The following is a 22122-nucleotide window of genomic DNA, read 5'->3' on the forward strand; positions in this document are numbered from 1 at the left end:
TATGGTGATTTTCCAAGACCTCAAGGACATCTTGCATGAGCAAGTACTCAACACCATCTATAGTGATGATCTATAGTGATGGCACTCCCTAATGCATGCTAGTGAGTGTGCGTGAGTGAAGTGAGGTGAGAGGAGGGACGAGGACCAGTAGTGCAACGCAACGGTGTGACAACGTTCGTCCACGGGAAACACAGTGAAATTGCTTCTCAAGGAGTTGTAGAGCTTGGAGACCTCAAGGGTTATGAGCTCGGCCATTGGAAAGATCCTTATGATGACGACAGTTGCAGTTCACCAGGTAATCTCTTTTTGGATGTGTTTCAAGGAGGGTTAGGGTGAGCCATAACAACGAGGGCCAAATCCCACAACTTACATAAGCCGTGGAAAGAAAAGACCAACTAACGTGATAATATGCCTTTTCAATATCTAGTTCAATCATAACCACCTCGTGCCTCAAAGCCCTTGCATAATGAATTCCAATTTGTACATTTAGTATATTATGCAAAATATTCCGATCTTTAATAAATCCATATTACCTTGGATGAATCAAAGTAGGAAGAAATCGCTGCAACCTGTTGGCCAAGACCTTTGCAAATATCTTATACATGGCCCCCATAATTGTCATTGGTCTCCATTAATGTAGATTAATTGGGGATGGAAATTTAGGCAATAAACGTACAAGCCCAATCTTCCAACTTGCAGGCATGATACCTGTATTATTCCACACATCCCGAAAAATAGAAGCGAGAGGGACCTTCAACTTATCAAGCTCATTGGGGAGTTCATCCCATCCTGGACTTTTCCCTTTAGGCAAATGCTTCAACACATCTTCCACCTCACTGCTGGCAAGAATACCTCTTTCCAATTCATTTACAGAAACATCTGATACCTCATGAGACAAACCAAGTGAAACAAAGGCTCTTTAGTTGCAATGACATTAGGAGATATAACCTCCTACGGACCCAACAAATGGCAATAAAAGTCCATACACACATCTAGAACACAAGTAGGATCAGTATCAATACTCTTTGCCTATCTTGTGTCCTGTTAATATTCTCACCTGCATGCTTTTGCTACAAACAAGCCAATAACATATGTGATTGATAATTAGAATCCATTAGGGCATCCATTCAAGCCATAAGCTATATCTCACATATTGATTCTCGTGCAATGCTGCAACCTGATGGGACAACCAATCAATAGCTATCTCAATGTTAGGGCAAGGATCGTCCTCTTGAACCACTTGGTTTAAATCAACTAACAACCGACTCCCAAGCTGACACCCCAACAGAGATTACATGGGCTTGAAAGTTTTGTAACACCTCTAACATAAACTGATAGAAAACAACATCCTCCATGGTTAACCTTAAGAGGAGCCTTGCCCAATAATGGCCTATAAGTATCCACAAAATGGCTATGCATCTCCAATACCAAAGGGAAATGATATGACAAAATATGATTATATTCCACCTGCATGGACAATATCTCTCGTAGAAACACATCATGCTGGCAAATATACATTCGGTCCAGACGAGCTTTTATACCCATGTACTGTTGAGAGACATATGTAAATCCCTTGTCATGCAGGTGTAGCCATGACCACATATCTTGTTTCAAAACTTGATTAGCAAACACATTCCAACTGCCTCTCTGGCCCATCCATAATAGAGTGAGGTGTAGAAGCATGCTCCGGCAATTCATACATTAAAATCTCCCAACACAAAGCCAGGCTTAGCGTTGCACAAACATAATAAATCGTCCCATAACTTACGATGTTGTGCAACAACATTAGGTGCATACAGCCCCACAAGCCATAATGTTTCATCCATAAACTCCACTTCCATAACAATGAATTGCCCTCGGAAATCCTGCATAACCAATGATGGCTTAAACTGAGATTTCATTGCAATCATGACCCCTGATTGTGTGGTGTGGTGCTCACTATAGAATACACGAAATTCCTTGTAATCATACACTTGTCCAGCCATGGAATGTTGTTTTTTCTCCACAACACAAAACATATCCCATTGACCTTGAAACACAGTATGCCACATGTGATAATTCTTGGACGGTGAACACACACCTTTTACATTCCAAAGAGCAATCTTCATAATCCACTAAAAGAGAAAGCCAAGCAATGAGAGGTACCACCATCAGCCTCTCTTTCCTTAAAATATTGCACAGGATCCTCAATGCCTTATCTCTCCATCTATTCCCATACTCTTCGCAACAAAACATCCAACCGTTCCTTCTCACCTAAGGTACGAGCATCACTAGGTGATGTATCCTGCCTCCACTTGACATCCGGATACTTCTTGTCCTAGGTGGAGGCCATAGCCCCTTTTTTTATCAAATAGAAGATGGAAAAAATTATTGATTTTCTTTCGTAACTTGAGGTCTTAGATTATATGGAGAGTGTGATAGCCTGCCTTGGTTATCTTTGTCTCGAGTCCATCTTGTGGCACCATGATGAAATGATGAAGAGGCACCATGACCAGCACCCACATTTTGATTACCACTAGAAGTAGCTGTCTGGTGAGCACCTCTCTTTGCCACCACAAGCCAAGGTCTATCTTATGTATCTACCAAAACTTGTTTACCCTTATGTACCACTTGCTCACTTTGTTTTGCTACTTGTTTGTCCTTCTCTAGATTCAAACTAGATGGCAAAACAGGAGCTAATGTATCCTTATGAGTCGGACCCTGGGACACATCCGATTGTGGCTGAGCATTCACCTCCTCTGGACACTCTGAAGTGAAGTGACCCATCTCCCCACAATGAAAGTAATGGCCTGTAAACGTTCCCCACTTTAATTCGAAATACAAAGGGTCAAATCCATCCACACATAACCTCAATTGTCGAGGTCGGGGCTTCCCAGTATCCCACATCATACAAACCCTGTTTTTATTCTTGGACGACATTCTAGGCTCCACCAATACCTCCCCAATAGTACACATGGCTAATGGTTACAATTCCCACACACGTAGTTGATGGAAAGTCTATAACCGCAACCCAAATAGGGCATGCCTAGAGCAACATATCTCTATACTCTGCCATAGGGTGCCAGAGTATAACATGCACCAACTGTTCATCTAGAAATAACAAGACTTTTTGCATAGCCAAATCTCGAACTTCTTTGGATGAGAATAGGACCTCATAGAATCCTCTGGGGCTGTCAAAGATCTCCAAAAATTACCATCTAATAAATCATGTAACCAATATGTAATCCTGTTGAAGAATGGAATTCATCCACTAAAAAAGAAAATTACAGCCTTGTTATGAAAAGGATTCCACTTCTGCCACAAACCGCCATGTTTCCACTCGGGCATCTTCCACTTCCTCTATTGGAACCTTGGTAGCCCTAACATGATTGGCCATCACATATGGCTACAAAATCTGATTAGTTTGTGCAACTCAAAAGTCAAAAGCCACCTCGTGGTTCTCTTCTTATGGTGCATCAAGAAGCTAGGTATCCTGAAGCATCCGACCAGTCTCCTTCCCTGCATATTTACCTTCGATCAATCTTTGCCTTTTAGCCTAATCTTCAGGCTTTGGCTCTAGCCCTCCACCCTCAAATACGTACTTCCTTTCCCTGCAAAATTGCAAGGATTTTCTGGCTATGGACACGCTATGCAGACTTCGAGGTAGTGATGGCAAAGAAGCTCCGCCTATGCCTCTGCTACGAAACCATCAGCTTTTGCCAGGGGGTAGTAGCCCAGTTGGATAGTTCGGCCCAGTGAGAAGCTACATCAAGTAAAGAAGCGAGAGGGAATCCTACCACGTTCTTCAAACCGGTAAAGGAGGCCATGCCCCCTCCTGAGTCTTCTAGGCTCCTGCACCCCCTTCCAACTATAGCTCTGCGAGGACAGCACAATAGCTGTGGAGCCAATCTGGGTCACAACTCTTTCTTCTCTTCTGCGTTTTCAGCGTTCACCTGCTTCCTCTTTCGTTGATGGCCAAGCGTTCACCTGCTCTCTCTCTCTCTCTCTCTCTCTCTCTCAATTACGCATGACAATCTCGACTCTCTGTTGTCATGCTTTTGCTGGTTGTTGATGAGATCCTATAATGGCCTTGCTAAGACCTTTAATGCTTGCAACTTGCTATCCTCTTCCACGCCGTTTCTCTCTCTCTCTCTCTCTCTCTCTCTCTCTCTCGCACACACACACACACACACACACACACACACACACACGCACACGTACACGCACGTGCATACACACACGCATGTATACGCATGCATATGCACACATGCACATGCACACGTGCATGCATACGCACGTATACGCATGCACGCACACGCACACGCACACGCACATGCACACGCACACAATGGGCAGAGAGGATAGTAGTCTCTCTCTAGTACGTGGTTTCTCGTTGCACGTATAGGATTGGACGCAAGTGCTTTGTTGGGATGACATGGGCTTTGCATGAGGAGACTGATTATGCGGTGCATTTTTTTTTTGGTTGCTTGATAGGGTCTCTCTCTCTCTCTCTCTCATGCATGCTGGCAAAATCGTTGTGTGGTTGGTAGATGAAATAGGTGGTTTTTTGGCTGGGGGTATGGGCAACACAAACTTTTTTGGAAAATTTTAGTTACTATTTCAAAACATTATGGCAAATCTAATGTTCAATCAATTAAGGCGTTAATTATTTGAACACACAAATAGTGTGAATATAAATAGCTCAGTTGGTAGAAGAGGACGAGTGTTATCCTGAGAGGTCCTAGGTTCGATCCTTGTGGACTACGGTGGATGTGGACCCTTGGACAAGTAACCATGACAATAGCTCAGTTTTGGTAGAAGAGGACGAGTGTTATCGTAGAAGTCATAAATTCAATCCTTGCGGACTTTAGTGTGTATGTGCTCCCTTGTACAAAGTGCAAGCAATGGTGAGTGTGAGTTGTCTACACAAGCCGGGTGTAAATATCCATTTCTTGTTAATTTCAAGCCTCCCTAAAAAATTTTAAATAAATATCTCACTTAATATATGGGTATATTTTATTAGTGAACTCATGCTGTGTAGAAATACAGATGAAAAAAGAAGGCATGTTTATAGTTTAAAAAAAGTAACAAATTTGTGGTTTCTTTTTTGGTTTTGTTCCAAATCGACCTCAGCTCACCATGCTGTGTAGAAGGGCGTGGGTTTCTCATCAATCTCCTTCTCGCCTCCGTTCTTTTTGCACTGCAGGAAGTCTTGCATCGCTCCCACCAGGTAATTTCGCAAGTGTACTCTTTTTTTGGTTAGCTACGTGCGGCCCCTTGTATTCATCGGGGGTCGGCTCTTTTGCCAGACGCAGACGTTCAAGCCAAGGCAGCGAAGCCTGGGCGACAACCACGAGCTGCTGCTTTGAGCCAGAAAGCTGCCTTGGACCTCTCCCGCAAGGACTGGTTGGCTGCACTGTCACCCCCCGAGCGGCGATTCTTCTCTTTAGAGAAGAGGCGGGAAGAGGTTCTTCAAGAAGAAGAAGAAGACGCGGTGGAGGCGACAGCAGAAGAAGACTTGATTGCAGCATTTTCCGTGCCTACACTCAGTAATGACCGCGGCACAGGCTCAGCCCTTGTGTCATCAAGTGTTTTCGTGCTTGGAATTGACCCTGATGTTTCCGGTGCCATTGCTGTGCTCCGAGGCGATGACATTACCACTGCAGAGGTGGTTTAGCTTATTCGGTCTCTAAGTTTCTTTGATGGACTTTGTGTGCTTAATCATCAAGCAAGCAATGTTAATATTGTTAGTCAAAATGGTAGCTAAGTTCATCACAGAAGTGCACCCCAAACCATGTAAAATACCAACTCCCACATTTAGCATGCGCACATCACCATGTGATGCTGCCAACACCAACAGTGCAAGTAGCATGGGCACATGATAATGTGTTGGTGGTGGTTCTTTTCCTCCTTCATCTGAAACAGAGGTGTGTTGTATGCGAAACCACCATCAAGCCATGCTTGTTGCCTAAACTTTGGCATCCCATTTCACCAAAGTCAACTATCCAAGTGTACGGCTAAAGCATGACCTAGGCCTTGCTTGGGTTCCGATCCCGAGGAAGTTCTCCCTCTGTGAGAAATGCCACTTATGAGTCAATAACTCACTTATATAGGGTTGGCTATAATAAACGCACATCTATTAATAAATAGGTCCTTTCACACTAATCCATGCCATAGGTGTCCCATAAGTTATTTATAACCTTTTGTTTCTCTTCACGACCGTCCATAGGTACAAGCGTAACCTCAACTGTAATTCCCAGCCATGTCGTTATAACCTGTAGGGCCATAATACAATCCCTCCTTTAAACTAGAAGTTACTATCTCCCAAGAATTATCTTCTTTAGTACAATGCTTCCACTTGATTAGTATCTTTTAAACACTCATGTTCTTGGAGTACCCTTTACATCTTGAGTTAGATCTTCTAACCGAATGAGATTATCATTAAACTAAGATTATCTCATGCCCTCAACGTCTCTTTCAATTACTTCCACGAAAGACACGATGAATGCTGACCCTTGGTGGCAAATCCAATTTCTAAGCTATCTCATTAATTACCTTAATATTTTTTATACGGCCTGCCAAACCAAAGAGAAAGCTTGTAAACTCTTCTGGTTTTCATAACATCTCAATCCTTTGGGATTTTTAGATAAACCATTTGACCAACATGGATCTTTCTTGTTGATTGCTTGTCATCCACATATGCGATGACTTTTCTCAGCGAATTGCATTATTTCTTGTTGCTCATCCGATAAATCCGAAGCTGATTGCATCTTGGTGTTTTGAAAACGACTATCCTTTGTAGCTCTATGCATACATAATCATAAACAAACTCAACTTTGTGGCTGCATGCTTTGCATTGCTATGTGTAAATACTCCATGCATGTAGGAGATAATTTGTGATCCACCTCGAGATAATTTTTGACCCACCTCCACTTTGTGGTCATGCTAGATGTCGACAACCAGTTCACATAGGCCGGAAAAGTAGGTGGGCAACCAACTCAACTTTGTGGCTGCATGCTTTGCATTGCTATGTGTAAATACTCCATGCATGCAGGAGAGAATTTGTGATCCACCTCGAGATAATTTTTGACCCACCTCCACTTTGTGGTCATGCTAGATGTCGACAACCAGTTCACATAGGCCGGAAAAGTAGGTGGGCAACCACATTGTTTCCTCGGTGGCATTGCCTACGGGCGGATAAAAAAGTGCCTATGAGCGGTGGAAAATGGTAACTATGGGAGAATCTTGAGTCTAAGGCCAGTTGGGAAAAAAAAAGATGGGCAACCTTGATGTTTTGCAAACCAATCTCTATCTGTACTTAATCATAAACATACTCAATTTTGTGGCTGCATGCTTTGCATTGCTATGTGTAAACATTGCATGCATACAGGAGATAATTTTGTGACCCACGTCCACTCCATGGTCAATGTTGACAATCAATCCACACAAGCCGGAAAAGAAGCTCGGCAATATGGCCATGTAGGGTAGGTTGTACATCCCATGTGGTAGGGTCGAGCAATGGAAATAGAGTTGGGCAACAATCGGGAAGTTGATTGAGCAAACCAAACCCTGATTGGGATCCAAAATTGCATTATAAATAGATCAAGTCTCTCCTATAACTTGGTTGAACACAATGCTAATCAATACACTTAAATACACTAAGATTTGATGGACACATGCTCAATACAAGAAGTAATTTGCTGAATTGACAAGAGACACACAATGAGCCAAAATGGCGAGCCCCTTCCTCAAATAAAGTATATTGATCTTGGAAGAATCAAGTACATAGTGTCATGGGTATTTCTGACCAGATTTCCATACCAATACATATGAATACAGTATTGCAAACAAGTGATTGTCAGTGTAGACTTGCAACTCACACTACCCTCTCAAGTGCCCATGTTTCCTACCGTTTGCTCTCTATTGTTCCACCAACACATGGTAGCAACAATCTAACAATGTGCAAGAGCATGTAGGACAAGAGAACACTACACAGGGTATGTGATCTTGTAATCCGGTTCCTCCCTCCTGCTACTTGCTTCCATATTTAAGCATAAAAGCTTACCAATTGTAACTAGAGTTGACGACAACGGAAGTCTTCGCGATGGAAGTGCTTGGAGTGTTGAAATCTTCGATTTGTCTCAATTCTTTGTGACAAAAGTCCTCAAGAGGATGAAGGGATCTCTGGGAAAGCTTTCCCTATGGTTCAACTTGAGAAAGGAGGGCTGAAATTAGGGTTTTTAGCAAAAAGACCATAAATTACAGCATTAAAGAGAGCTATTTTGGTGAATTTCAATCATTGGGAGTGTGTAGGAGAGTGAGTAGCACCTGGAAACACTCTTGGAAGCTTGGGAAACACCTTAGCAAGCTTGGATATGGAGTTGGGAAGGAGAGTGCAGAAAATACAACCCAAAAGTCCTCATGAAGGAGGACGCTTCTTCTAGAGTGAGGTGGTGAGTTGTCCACTCTAGGTGGTAGGTGTGGTGCAAGCTAGAAAGGACACATGGCTGGTTACTCCCTTTGTACAAAGGGAATAAGGTCTGGGCGGTGGACATTTGGTTTTGTCCACCTCGGGACATTAGCGTGTCTGAACACTGGGTTGGTCATAATTAATAAGTGAGTTTTGGTCGCCCAAAACTTAATGAAGTGTGTACACACTCACTTATAAATTAGTGTTAACTCCTAAGGCTAGGTTTATGACTAATACTTATTACCTGTCACATGCCACATAGTGTAATGCGCGGAAGCTCTGGGTAGTCTTCTTTCAGCCCTAAACACTCTTGAAGACCTCCTGATGCAAAAACGCACCATGATGCAAAAACGCAGGTAGAGAGAGAGTAGAGAGAGAGAGTGAGAAGTGCTGGAATTTCAGTATATACTATGTACAAAAAAGGTACAAATCTGTACAGCCATGGGCTGCCTTCATAAAAAGGTTGTTAACTCCTAAATCTGTCCCCAAGGGACCTCTAAGTGACCCACACCCCTAGTGGGAGTGAATACCTAAGACATTGAGCAAGGGGGCTATTTATAGCCCCTTGGAATAATGATGAACTGGCCGACTGCTGGTCGGCCAGTTACAGCTTCATAAAATTCCCTTTTAATTCAGCCGACTGGATGTGCTCTTGTCCTTGATGCGCCTGCTGCTGCCACCTCTTCCTGACGTCAGCCGACATGCTTTCTGGTGCAGCCGACAGTCCCTATACTCAGCCGACTGTACCCTGGTTCTTCTCCACATCCAAACTGGCCACTTGTGCTCCAAGTTCTGCTCCATGTCCATCTTCTACTGGTTCATAATCTTTATCTGCTTGCCTCTTCTGGATCTAGCTCTGAGCATGTCCATGGCATCTGTGATGCACATGACATCCCCCTCTGCTAAACTTGATGACGGGAATCCAACCTGCTCTTGGATGACTGTCATCATCCCAATCCTGTTCCGAAGTCCCTCTGTCATCATCCATCCCTGGCAAACCTTTTTTCTCTGAAAATCCGGTCTGTTCTCCAAACCACTCTGTCTCTGATGAAGATCTATGCATCTGGTCTTCCTCTAGTCCACAATCCATTCCTGCCCTGACTCTGAACACCGTCTTGGTCTTCGTTCCTGGAACTGAGTCTGGCACTCTCACATCACCCTTGGAGGATCAACCTCCCTTGGGACCGTTCCCTTAGAACCTACTGGCTCACGGAACTGCCATCCCCATCTGGCACTGTGGAACACCACCAACAAACCTCCTGGGAGTTCTTCCCGATCTGTGTTCCCGTGTACTTTCCTGTACCTTGGACCTGTACACCATCATCTGGGCTTCGAATCCGTGTACTTTCCTGTACCTTGGACCTGTACACCATCATCTGGGACTGAATCAGTGTTTAGCTTTGCTGAGCCTGATGCTCTGATACCAATGTAACGCGCGGAAGCTCTGGGTAGTCTTCTTTCAGCCCTAAACACTCTTGAAGACCTCCTGATGCAAAAACGCACCATGATGCAAAAACGCAGGTAGAGAGAGAGTAGAGAGAGAGAGTGAGAAGTGCTGGAATTTCAGTATATACTATGTACAAAAAAGGTACAAATCTGTACAGCCATGGGCTGCCTTCATAAAAAGGTTGTTAACTCCTAAATCTGTCCCCAAGGGACCTCTAAGTGACCCACACCTCTAGTGGGAGTGAATACCTAAGACATTGAGCAAGGGGGCTATTTATAGCCCCTTGGAATAATGATGAACTGGCCGACTGCTGGTCGGCCAGTTACAGCTTCATAAAATTCCCTTTTAATTCAGCCGACTGGATGTGCTCTTGTCCTTGATGCGCCTGCTGCTGCCACCTCTTCCTGACGTCAGCCGACATGCTTTCTGGTGCAGCCGACAGTCCCTATACTCAGCCGACTGTACCCTGGTTCTTCTCCACATCCAAACTGGCCACTTGTGCTCCAAGTTCTGCTCCATGTCCATCTTCTACTGGTTCATAATCTTTATCTGCTTGCCTCTTCTGGATCTAGCTCTGAGCATGTCCATGGCATCTGTGATGCACATGACACATAGCCATGTAAGCAGATAGTTACACACGCACGGTTCACGGGCGGGCGTCCCCTTACCCAAAACTACACATTGGTCAAGCAAACATGAAAACAACATGTAATTTCAATTGCAAGCAAGCACATAAAGATGCTATGCAATGCAGCATTGGTATGGACAATCCCTGTTCATGAGACTATACCAAAATAGACGTGCTCTAGAAAAGTACACGAGGTACCAGACCCAATGGAACACCAATCCACCAGGCATTTCCGGGAATGTACACAAAGGCATGAGTCCCAATGGAAAGCCAAGTCCACATTATCACATGAGTGGCATCAATCCCTAGTATATACAACTGCCATGGATACCAGTCCAATGTATATACATGATGAGAAAGCACGAGTGGACCAATTGGGTGGCCAAATGGTGACATCTCCCTAGTTATTCATCATTAGATATAGAGTTTTCAGCACGTTGGAGTAGCCAGATACATTGTACGGATGTTGACGTCAACATCTCTGACGTCGGAACATGTTTGTTCAATAGCGATCCTTCATCTTTGCAAGTTGTATAGGTGCCACACAATTGTGCGTACAATGTACACATCTATTCGTACAGTGTAGGGATCTGTTTGTACAGTACTAGGGAGCTCCTCAAAGTTGGCACCTAGTTCAATCTTCCCTTTATTCAAGCTAGTTCAATCACTTTTCCTCCTCGTTTGCATGCATTTTCACCACTTGATGTTTCGTTTGCTCCATTTTGCATTTCTTTCCATTTTATTTTGGCCTGCATGTTATTATATTTAAGCTTTTTCATGATAACCTTTGTACCTACACATTATAAGGTTAGGAGTATAAATTAAGGATCCGGTACTTACCCTTTGCAAAATCTATAGCAACACTAATATTCAGATTGAACCGTAGTTTTTAGATCATCACATCTGTCCTTGGGATTTTCAAGTGTCCCAAAACCTGTGAACATTTCACATGAAATAAAACCAAGCAATGTTTATGTCCAAAAACAAATGTTGATTTCCCATGCGGCATGCTTGAGTAAGCATGGCATAAATCATGTAAAACAATCTATCAAGAAAATCCTCTATCTTTCAAAGCTTTGTTTACCGATAAAAAGTTCTATTCACCTTTGCAAGATCTCAAGAAGTCCCTTCCTAATGCTTGCACACACACCCCATGGCTAGGGTTTAGGTAAGGAAGAAGGAAAGAACAAGAAATAGCTTGAATCTTTGTAATGTAACAAATCCAGTGGTTCACATGACTATTAATGTGATTGGACACTTACCATAAAGGCACATAGTTTATCCACTTAAAACTACAAGCACTCTTAAATACTAAACACCACACTAGGGACCGGAAAGATAGGCTGACACCCCTCCCCTCCTCTTGGGTCGCCTTTGTCCCTAACGATTTTATTCCTCCAAATACAAGATCACGGGTGCCCGAGGTTCACCACCAGTCTCCACCTGACCAATTGTAACTTGGTTGAACACAATGCTAATCAATACACTTAAATACACTAAGATTTGATAGACACATGCCCAATACAAGAAGTAATTTGCTGAATTGACAAGAGACACACAATGAGCCGGAACTGTCAGAATATGCAGCGGAGATGAAGACAAGATCTGAAAAACTAGAGTAAATGCATAGCAAAAAAACAGAGAAATAGAGAGAGAGAAGCGTACAACTCTGCTATATACACGAGAAAATCTCGGGAACAGAATACAATATGTGTGGGGGCAAGGGGCCACATTTTATATGGCCCCAGATGACCAGTGGGGCTGCTGAAAAGCAGTCGACAACCACCGGATAAGTCCACGACTTGCTCCGCAGATCAGGTCGCCCAGCAGCAGATTAGGTCGGGCTAGCTACAGGGGACAGCCTAGGGGCAACAGAGTCAATCGGCCATCATCTGGACCAGCCAACAAGCACAGGACAGCCTCCCACACCTGGAAAAATAGGAAAAAATATGGAGAGTGGGGAAAAATGAGAAAACACCTAAATCGGGCGAGCACACCCACAACAGAGGCCTTGGTGTAAATATACAGACAGGAGATGACTGCTAATACTCCCTCTCTGCTCCTGGATGTGGAACCAACCCCAGTGAGTTGGAGTGCCATCGGAGCATAGTCTGAGATAGAGACTTCGTGAAGAGGTCCACCGCACTGTCCTCTGTTGAACAGAACTCTAGCAAGATGTCATCAGCAACAATCTTTTCATGAACAAAATGCCTCTGGATGACCGTGGGTTCCACCAGCGGAAACCCAATCTCGCCAAGTAACCTCTGCAATCTCACAACCTCGCAAGCAGCACCACAAGCAGCCCGATGCTTTGCCTCTCTCAACGACAAGGCAATAGTTGGCTACCTCTTATTGCTCCATGAAATCGCTCTTGAGCCAAGGTAAAAACTATAGCTTGATGTCAAGGTCCTCGTGTCTGGGTCACCTCCCCAAACTGAGTCACTCCAACCGTGGAGTCTGACTCCATCCATCAATCCCCCTCCTGTGTAAAAGAGTCCAAGATCCTTCGCATGCTGTTGCCTGCAGAAACCACAAGATAGGCAATCCTGCCTCTCCCAAAGAGTCCTATGCAAACATGAGCTCAACAGCCTCATCAGGAAGCTCCCGTTCAATCTCGTATGCATCAACCAAATCAATGAACCATGCTGCTTTTGAGTCAAGGAGGCATCATACTGCTCACAAGGATCAACTACCGTTACGGTGGGATGCCAAGTCCTGGAAACCTGTTGAAGACCACTCAAGGCCTTCGAAAACTTGTAAACCACCCCCTTTGAATCCGGAACCACAAAGCCTGGAGAATGTGCAACATCCACCTCCTGCAAATAATCAACTGTCACCTGCCTGGCCTTCCGATAGGTCCTCGTGGAAAGAACTTCCTCAACTACAGGAGTTTCTTTGTCCCGAATGCTACGAGACATCAGAGCATAGGTTACCTGTAAAGTTTCCTCTGATCGACGAACACAAGAACTACCAACATCTGTGCTGGAAAGTTCCTGCCAACTGCTGTCATCAACTGGCAAGCTATCCACCATCTGGTCCGGGAAAGCCTGCACCTGCAGTGTATCCACACTTAAGTGGCCATTACCAGACTGCCACTCTACACAAAACTGAGGACTCGGGAGAGAGTGCTGAAAGTTTGTAAACTCCATTTTTCACTCCGCCTTCCCAAACTACCTGGCTTGTTGCTTTGTCCCGGAGAGCAACAAAATGCTCATCAAACTCCACCCGTATGCCAGTCTTGCAAACCTGATGCACTGACAACATATGAAAACCAAGTGATGGAACATACAACACTTGGGAGGAATGCTTTCCCCCTCTGCCATCGGGAACTATCTCCATCCTGCCCTCACTGTGAACTCGGATAGTGGATGTATCCCCAATAAGGATGTGACTAGAATACCTGCAGAGATCTTGTAAAGCCGCGCGGGAAGGAGGCATGTGCGTAGAAGCACCACTGTCTAGACTCCAATCCCGATTATCCATAGCGGAGAGTCCTCCAACCTCCTCCCTACACGAAGAAGATGAAACACCGGTGTCCATAACCTCCAGGTGCACAAAAGTTGGAGTCTTCACGGTTGCTGCTGAGAATTCTGCACCCTTCTCGGTGCTCCGCTTAGAACACTGCCCTTTCTCGCCACAATCATTAAAGGTCCTCTTTGCCTTTAGTTTCTCGCGGTCTGAGTCGGGCTTCTTCTCAGAAGACTTCTGTGATGAAGCCTTCCCTTTGCCCTTGTTATTACGGCCTTTCGACCGTTGGCCAGTCAAGACCATGGGCACAAGCTCCTGTGGAGGGTTTGTGGAGGGTTCGTGAATCTTTCCTCCTGGTCCAAGACCATGGGCACAAGCTCCTCCCATGTGATGGTGCTGAGCCTGCCACTAATAATCAACGAAGAGTAAAAGGCTAAGTACTGAGAGGGCAAATGTGACAGCAATGTTATGGCCATATCCTCGGATGATATCTCTTTCCTAGTCTTGAGAACTTTCTGCTGAAGAGCCTGCAACTTGTTGATGTGCTTCCACATCGTCGACGACTTTGCAAGATTCATCGTCCGCATGTGAACTTCCAAGGAGATCCTCTTCATGGGCAATACCCTGTTGTAGAGAGAAGCAAAATACTGCCATATACCTCTGGCCAGCGTCATATGCTTGATATGATTGATTACCTGTGGTGTGCAGTTGAGGAAAATGAAAGAACGGACTCTGGCATTGACACGATTCCATAAATGTGCTTGTGCCTCACGTTCCTTCTGAATAGAGGTTAACTGCCCTTCCTCTAACTGCGGCCGTGGAACCCCAAAAACAATGAAATCAGCAAGGTCGTAAGACTCCAAAACAGATTCCATCATTACCTTCCATATGCCGTAGTTGTTTTCGTCCAACTGACGGTCCACTGGGAACGTGGGGAGTGTCGGGATCTTCACGTGCTTCTCAACCATCTCAAGTAAATCTGCCATTGCGGAGGTGTAACTGAAAAGGGAGGGAGGGTGGGTGGGAAAAATGAAGAACTAAACCTGCAAGTGGCTGTCCAGCAAATCAGCCCGCCTTCCTCTTGTTTCTCCTCTTCCCGTACAGCCCAAAACAGTCCTCCAATCAGTAACAAAACAGCCCCCCTCTTGCTCACACAGCTCCCAAGATCTTCCAAGAGCCTAGAGCTCTGATACCATGTCAGAATATGCAGCAGAGTTGAAGACAAGATCTGAAAAACTAGAGCAAGTGCACAGCAGAAAAACACAGAAATAGAGAGACAGAGAGAGAAGCGTATAACTCTGCTATATACACGAGAGAAAATCCCGAGAATTGAATACAATGTGTGGGGCCAAGGGGTTTTATATGGCCCAGATGACCAGTCGGCCTACTTAAAAGCAGCCGAGACCCTCCAGATAAGTCCACGACTTGCTTAGCCCTCCAGTCGCCCAGCAGCTCCTAGTCGGCCAGCAGCAGTAGCAGATCAGGTCGGCCAGCTACAGGGGACAGCCTGGGGGTAGCAGAGTCAGTTGGCCATCATTTGGACCAGCCAACAAGCACATGACAGCCTCCCACACCTGGAAAAATAGGGAAAAATATGGAGAGTGGGAAAAAATGAGAAAACACCTAAATTGGGCGGGCACACCCACAACAGAGGCCCTGGTGTAAATATACAGACAGGAGATGTGACTGCTAATAGGAACGGCCGACCCCTCCGTCAAATAAAGTATATTGATCTTGGGAGAATCAAGTACATAGTGTCATGGGCATTTCTGACTAGATTTCCATACCAATGCATATGAATACAATATTGCAAACAAGTGGTTGTTGATGTAGACTTGCAACTCACACTACCCTCTCAAGTGTCCATGTTCCCTACCATCAGCTCTCTATTGTTCCACCAACACATGGCAGCAACAATATGCAAGAGAGCACGTAGGACAAGAGAACACTACATAGGGTATGTGATCTTGTAATCCGGCTCCTCCCTCTTGCTACTTGCTTCCATATTTAAGCATAAAAGCTTACCAATTGCAAGTAGAGTCGATGACAGCGGAAGTCTTCGTGATGGAAGTCCTTGGAGTGATGAGATCTTTGATTTGTCGCATTTCTTCGCGACAAAAGTCTTTAAGAGGATGAAGGGAACCCTGGGAAAGCTTTCCCTATGGTTCAACTTGAGAAAGGAGGGCTGAAATTAGGGTTTTCAGCAAAAAGACCATAAATTACAGCAATAAAGAGAGCTATTTTGGTGAATTTCAGTCATTGGGAGTGTGTAGGAGAGTGATTAGCACCCGGAAATACTCTTGGAAGCTTGGGAAACACCTTAGCAAGCTTGGATATGGAGTTGGGAAGGAGAAAGTGCAGAAAATATAGCACAAAATGCCCTCATGGAGGAGGCACCTATCTCTAGAGAGAGGAGTGAGGTGGTGAGCTGTCCAGTTTAGGTGGCAGGCAGGTGCTTTGTGGTGCAAGCTAGAACGGACACATGACTGGTTGCTCCCTTTGTACAAAGGGGAAAAGGTCTGGGCGGTGGGCATTGGGTTTTGTCCACCTCGGGACATCAGTGTGTGCGAACACAGGGTTGGTCATAACTTATAAGTGAGTTTTGGTCGCCCAAAACTTAATGAAGTGTGTACATACTCACTTATAAATTAGTGCTAATTCCTAAGGCTAGGTTTATGACCAATACTTACCACCTGTCACATGCCACATAACCATGTAAGCAGATAGTTTCGCATGCACGGTTCACGGGTGGGTGTCCCCTTACCCGGAACTACACATTGGTTAGGCAAGCATGAAAACAGCATGCAATTTCAATTGCAACAAGCAAGCACATAAAGATGCTATGCGATGCAGCATTGGTATGGACAATCCCCGTTCATGAGACTATACCAAAATAGACGTGCTCCAGGCAAGTACACAAAGTATCAGATCCAATGGAACACCAATCCACCAGGCATTTCCGGGCATGTACACAGAGGTACAAGTCCCAACGGAAAGCCAAGTCCACAATATCACATGAGTGGCATCAATCCCCGGCATATACAACTGCCATGGATACCAGTCCAATGTACATACATGATAAGAAAGCACGAGTGGATCAATTGGGTGGCCAAATGGTGACATCTCTCCCGGCTTCTAAACAGTTGTTCGCAACCGAAAAGCACCCAAATATGTTTGCAGCACATGCGGGCAATCTATGAAGAACTCTTCATCTACCCATTTAGCATCAATGGGAAGATAGTTCTTAAACTTCATAAGGTAATGCTTGACAACTTTGCCTGCAGCAAGCTTGCGTTCCTTGTGATACACAAGCTGCTCTGGCTGCAAGATCTCCTCAAGCTCATCCACTTCTGGTGGATCCTCAATGACCGTTTCACTAGGCTCCGACCCTACATACTTGCGAAGGAGACTCACACGAAAAGCATTGTGTATTTGCCAATGACTAGGTAATGCCAATCTGAAAGCCACTTCATTGATCTTCTCGATCACTCGAAAAGGCCCATAGTACTTGGTTGCAAGCTTAGGATATGCATCCTCTTTGCCAGGCCTCTTTGCAAGTCTTGCTTTCTCAAATTTCAGCAATACCCAAATATTCTCTTTAATATCCAATTGCCTTCTATGTTTGTGGGCAGCCTTTTTATGCTTGTCTTGTGACCTTGCAATGACTGTCCACACCTGAGCAAAAGCAATATCCAAGTCTCTGACATACTCATCAGCTGCAAATATCTCATCCTTTGTGCGAAGAATAGGTGGCAAAACCACCTTACCATAAACAATCTCAAATGGGGTCTTTCCTGTAGATGCATGCACCTTGTTGTTGTATGCACCACAATGGACTTCGGCATTCCATGATGCTTGAACACTTGTGCAAGATATATTTTAACCATATGCTCAGCTTTGATGGTCTTTTTGACCGGCAAGAAGTGAGCTTGCTTGCTAAACCTACCCACAATTGTCCAAATTGCATCATTACCCTGTTGGGTCCGTGGCAAGTCCACAATGAAATCCATTGTAATACTAAGAGATAGCTCTGCGTCATGCAATCTACGGCTCTCATAAGCCATGGCATGTCCCTAAAGTTGAGGTGATAAAACTGCCACCAACTGTCGAATCCATCCTTGGATTTGATTTAGAAATATTTACAATATAACAAAAGTAAATATACTTACAATCTAATTTGAGCATCTTGGTAGTCTTTAACACTTTCGCTTCTGGGAAATCGGGTTCCCCGCGAATCAAAAGGCGTCTGCCGCTATGCTCGAACTGGATGACATGGGAAGAAAAGTCTATCGTTGGCTTCTTCCATACATGCCATTGCTTGCCGAGAACTAGATCGAATCTCGCAAGCCGTGTAATTTCAAAGTCCGATCTGTCCTCGTAGGACTGGATCTGGAATGGGAGTCCTCTGACTTGACGATCCCACACTTCTGTGCCCTTGCCGTCAGCTAGCTCCACTGTGTAGCTGTACTCTGAAGGCTGCGTTTGGAGCTTTAGCTTCTTGACAAGCCTTGAGCTAATTACATTATGAGTAGAGCCAGTATCAAAGAGGATCTTGACTGGCGTTCCTTGCACAGTCCCCTTCAATACTATAAGCTCTGTGTCTGGAAACTGGTAACCCTGCTGTGCCCCAGGAGACAAGACTGCATCTGGAGCTGTAGGCACCTTCTTGGTTACCGAAATAGCTAAAATTCTTTTAGGATAATCTTGTGGAATGTCATCCAACAAGTCATCCTCACTGTCCTCCGACACTTGCATTGGATTAACCATCATACTAGCCGTGATCTTTGACTTCTTTGGGCAATCTTTAAATTTATGCTGGCCCATACATCCATAACACAGCCCTTCCTTCATTGCTTTATCCCTTTGCTGCGCAGTAAGCATAGATCTATTAAAAGCCCTTTCCGCCATAGCAGAAACTTTTCTTTTGGTCCCCTTTGCAGTTTTGATCATATGAATCTCTCTAATCTCTTTAACCCTACCCTCACTGGTGGATGGTTAAGTAGAGGAAGCTGGGGCCAAAAATCTAGGGGCGCGAGTCCAAGAGGATTTCTGGCCTCCACCTCCCGAAGGAAATTTCTTGCCATCCTCAAGCACAATTGCTAATTCAATGGCCTCATTCAACGTAGAGCATTTCTCTTTGCGCACTAGAGGCCGAAGAGTTTCTTTAAGACCCAACACAAATTTATGAACTTGCAGGAAATCAGGAATATGCTCTGGCACTTTTAGCAAGACTTCCCGATACCTATCCGCATATTCTTGAACAGAATAGTTCTTCTGTGACATGAAGAACCAAGAATCAAGCGCTCGACTGCGCTCATCAGGTGGCACAAAGTTATTATAAAATATAACTCTAAAGGCATTCCACGTAACAGGCTCTGCTTTGTCCTTTTCTATCTGCCTCCACCATCGATGAGCCACATCGAGGAGGTTATACGTGGCTTGCTGAATCTTAGCCACATCATCATTTATATGGCACAGCCTAAAACATTGCTTCCACTTGGAAAGCCATTGTTCCACTGCATCTGCTGTGCGAGCTGCTGTATTGCCATTATATTTAGGCGGTTTGAGATCTTTAAGTTGCCACTTGGCTCGCCCCAAAGTAGGCACTCTAGCCGAGGTTCCTGGCTCTCCAAGACCGCCTTGATTGATTTCCTCATCAAGAGGGATGGATATAGACTTTTCTAATTCTTTTCCCCGCATTTCAGTCAATTCTTTCATTTGATTAAGAACTAATTGCATAGTGTTTTCCATAAAGTCAATACGAGCAACCATAGTAGTCACATCAAGTGTTTCATCCTCGTCATGCATGATCGTATCAGGCACATGTTGCTGTGAGGATTCTCCTTCCATGTTTTCTCTTTTTTTTTTTTTTTAATGGCTTGATGAAAAGAGTATAGGAAAAGCACCCAAATATTTACAGCTAGCAAACTGTCACACAAACACTAAATGCACTTGTAACTTCTGCACTTTATTGTCTTTACCAGCATAACAGCATAAAATGCAGAATAGCCCCAAAAAGTATACATCAATAGCTTCAATTTTGCTCAAAACATCTATTTCACAAAGATGTAGATGCAAAACAAGTCAAATTTTGCTCTTTGGTGCGAAAAACCAGAAACTGCAGAGCATTAAAAGAGCACAAATTGATATCCAATTTACCCTATGCACGCATATCCACACATACGCATTTCCAATGCATCTCATACATGTGCCATAACATTCAATTTCAGCATAAACGGGTTAGAAACGCATATCTGGCACCAATTCGAGCGTTCACGGTGGAAGTGCAGATTTTGCCAGACTTCTGCACCATCCTTGACTTTCCAGAGGCGCTGAGAGAGCTTGAAATCTTTGAACAAAATCCCACATAAGAAAACAAAAGCAGAAGGCTAAGGTTTTAAGATGTAAAGTGTGGCCTTCTGTCTTTCAAAGCAAAAGAGAGAGAGAGAGCTCTCTAGCGCGTGGGCTTGATTGATGTGCGCGCGCGGCTGGCGGATTCCCGGCGTCTCTTCGCGTGTAATCAGCTGTTCGCGGCGTTAGCTATGGCGCAGCCCCCTCTTAAAAAAAAAAAAAAACAGAAAAAGCCTGCTCGTAACCAGCTCGGATACCAAATGTAAGAGGAAGAAAATGACGTGTGTGTGCTTCTCACCTCCCAGCCAATATAGCCCATGAGTTTCTATAAATGAAAGTCCCTTAGAGCATGTTCTCACCTCCCAATCAAGCAAAAGGTAGAAGTGCTCTCTTAGCTCCCATTCCCGCACTCCTTGGCTAACCCCCGAGCTACGGACCTTGGCCCACTAGGCCCCTGCCCGTGCACACACTAGTAATGTCCGGTCTAGGCCTAAGTGCCTCGGACTAAATTAATATATGTCTAACACACCAAGCACAGAAGAACTCCTGAGAATAATGATGGAGTAAATAAATTCATCGAAGATGTGGCTTGCCGCAGAAAACGAGAAGCCCAAAGAAAGCCTCTCGGATTTGGCAAAAATGTTCTTTGGTCTAGAGAAACTAAGAAGAAATTATGACGAAAGACGTGAAGAAGCAAGAAGAAAAGCCGCAGAAGAAGAAAATAAAGCAGAACAGAGACGTACGGAGGAACAAAGGGATAAGGAAGCCACACGCAAGTATGAGGAAGACTAGTGCCATCAAGAAGCTGCCGACCTAGAGTTTCAACAAAGACTCAACTGGGAGGCTATGCAAATCTAGCATGAGCAGACGATGGCACAGATTCTGGCATCCTTTCCCAAGATGGCTCCAAATACCTCGTCCTCCACCGCTCCTACCACCAGAGTCATACAAATCTCTCCAGATTTTAGTAAGCATGATGGTAAGTGTGATCATGTTGCTGTTACTCAATTCATGAGATGTTGCTAGATGAGCAGATGACACCATAGATACGGGGAAAGACCAGATGCACAAGCTCACCAGATGGGGCTAGTACCTTCAAACATATGGAAGTACTTCATGTACTTGGAACACATGGATAGGATATACATGGAACATATGGATGTGTTTGGAACACTTGCGGTCCGCAGTTGAGAACAACTGCGATGTAAGAGGGAGGGAATGTAACTAGTTGGCCCTCCTAGCTCTATTTCACATGATGAAATCCATGCCCGGACACCAGACAGGTGGAAGAAGACATGGGGACAGGGTCCATAAGGTTTGATTAAGAAAAAGCACCATTCTTGGTCAAAAAGCAAGAAAAAGCAAAAAGTCAAACAGAGTTGACCACGAGCCAAGGACACCATTGGAAAGAGGAGACTGAGCCGGACCAAAAAGCTAAAAGGCACTTTCTCAAAAAGTAGCTCTAAGGCAAAAAAGCAAGGCCTTAAAGCCAAAAAAGCAAAGCACCAAAAGTTGAGTAATATGTTATTAATAAAAGTAAAAAGAGCAAAGCAAAGGCAAAAAGAGAAAAGCAAAAATAGAAAAGCAAAGCATAAAAAGGCAAAGCAAAAGCATGAAGGCTTTTTGGCAAAAAGGAGGGTCTCTTACAAGTATAAAAAGGATTGGACTTCTCTTGTAGTACCATGAACAAGATCATTGAAGATTGAAGGAGATCGTGGAGTGTGTGTGGGTATCATTATGATCATGGAGAGCTTCTTCTTCGCCATCAACACCTTCTCC

At 44.4% G+C, this 22122-nt stretch overlaps 1 protein-coding gene across 7 annotated transcripts in view; it reads left to right on the forward strand.

Moving 5' to 3' along the window:
* Nucleotides 1-5058: 5058 nt before the first annotated feature.
* Nucleotides 5059-22122, forward strand: part of LOC147633669 (Holliday junction resolvase MOC1, chloroplastic-like) — a 34417-nt gene continuing 17353 nt past the window's right edge. For all 7 annotated transcript variants that reach the window (XR_015266894.1, XM_086804641.1, XM_086804643.1 and 4 more), the window contains exons 1-2: nucleotides 5059-5209; nucleotides 5289-5647. Coding sequence is in view for 6 of the 7 variants with exons in the window: in XM_086804641.1 (XP_086660767.1) it covers nucleotides 5119-5209; nucleotides 5289-5647 (450 nt within the window). In the remaining variant the exon portion in view is untranslated. The remainder of the gene's footprint in view (nucleotides 5210-5288; nucleotides 5648-22122) is intronic.

Source organism: Cibotium barometz, chromosome 11 (assembly GCF_041138505.1).
Source record: "Cibotium barometz isolate CiBa-2024 chromosome 11, ASM4113850v1, whole genome shotgun sequence".
NCBI classification, from domain to species: domain Eukaryota; kingdom Viridiplantae; phylum Streptophyta; class Polypodiopsida; order Cyatheales; family Cibotiaceae; genus Cibotium; species Cibotium barometz.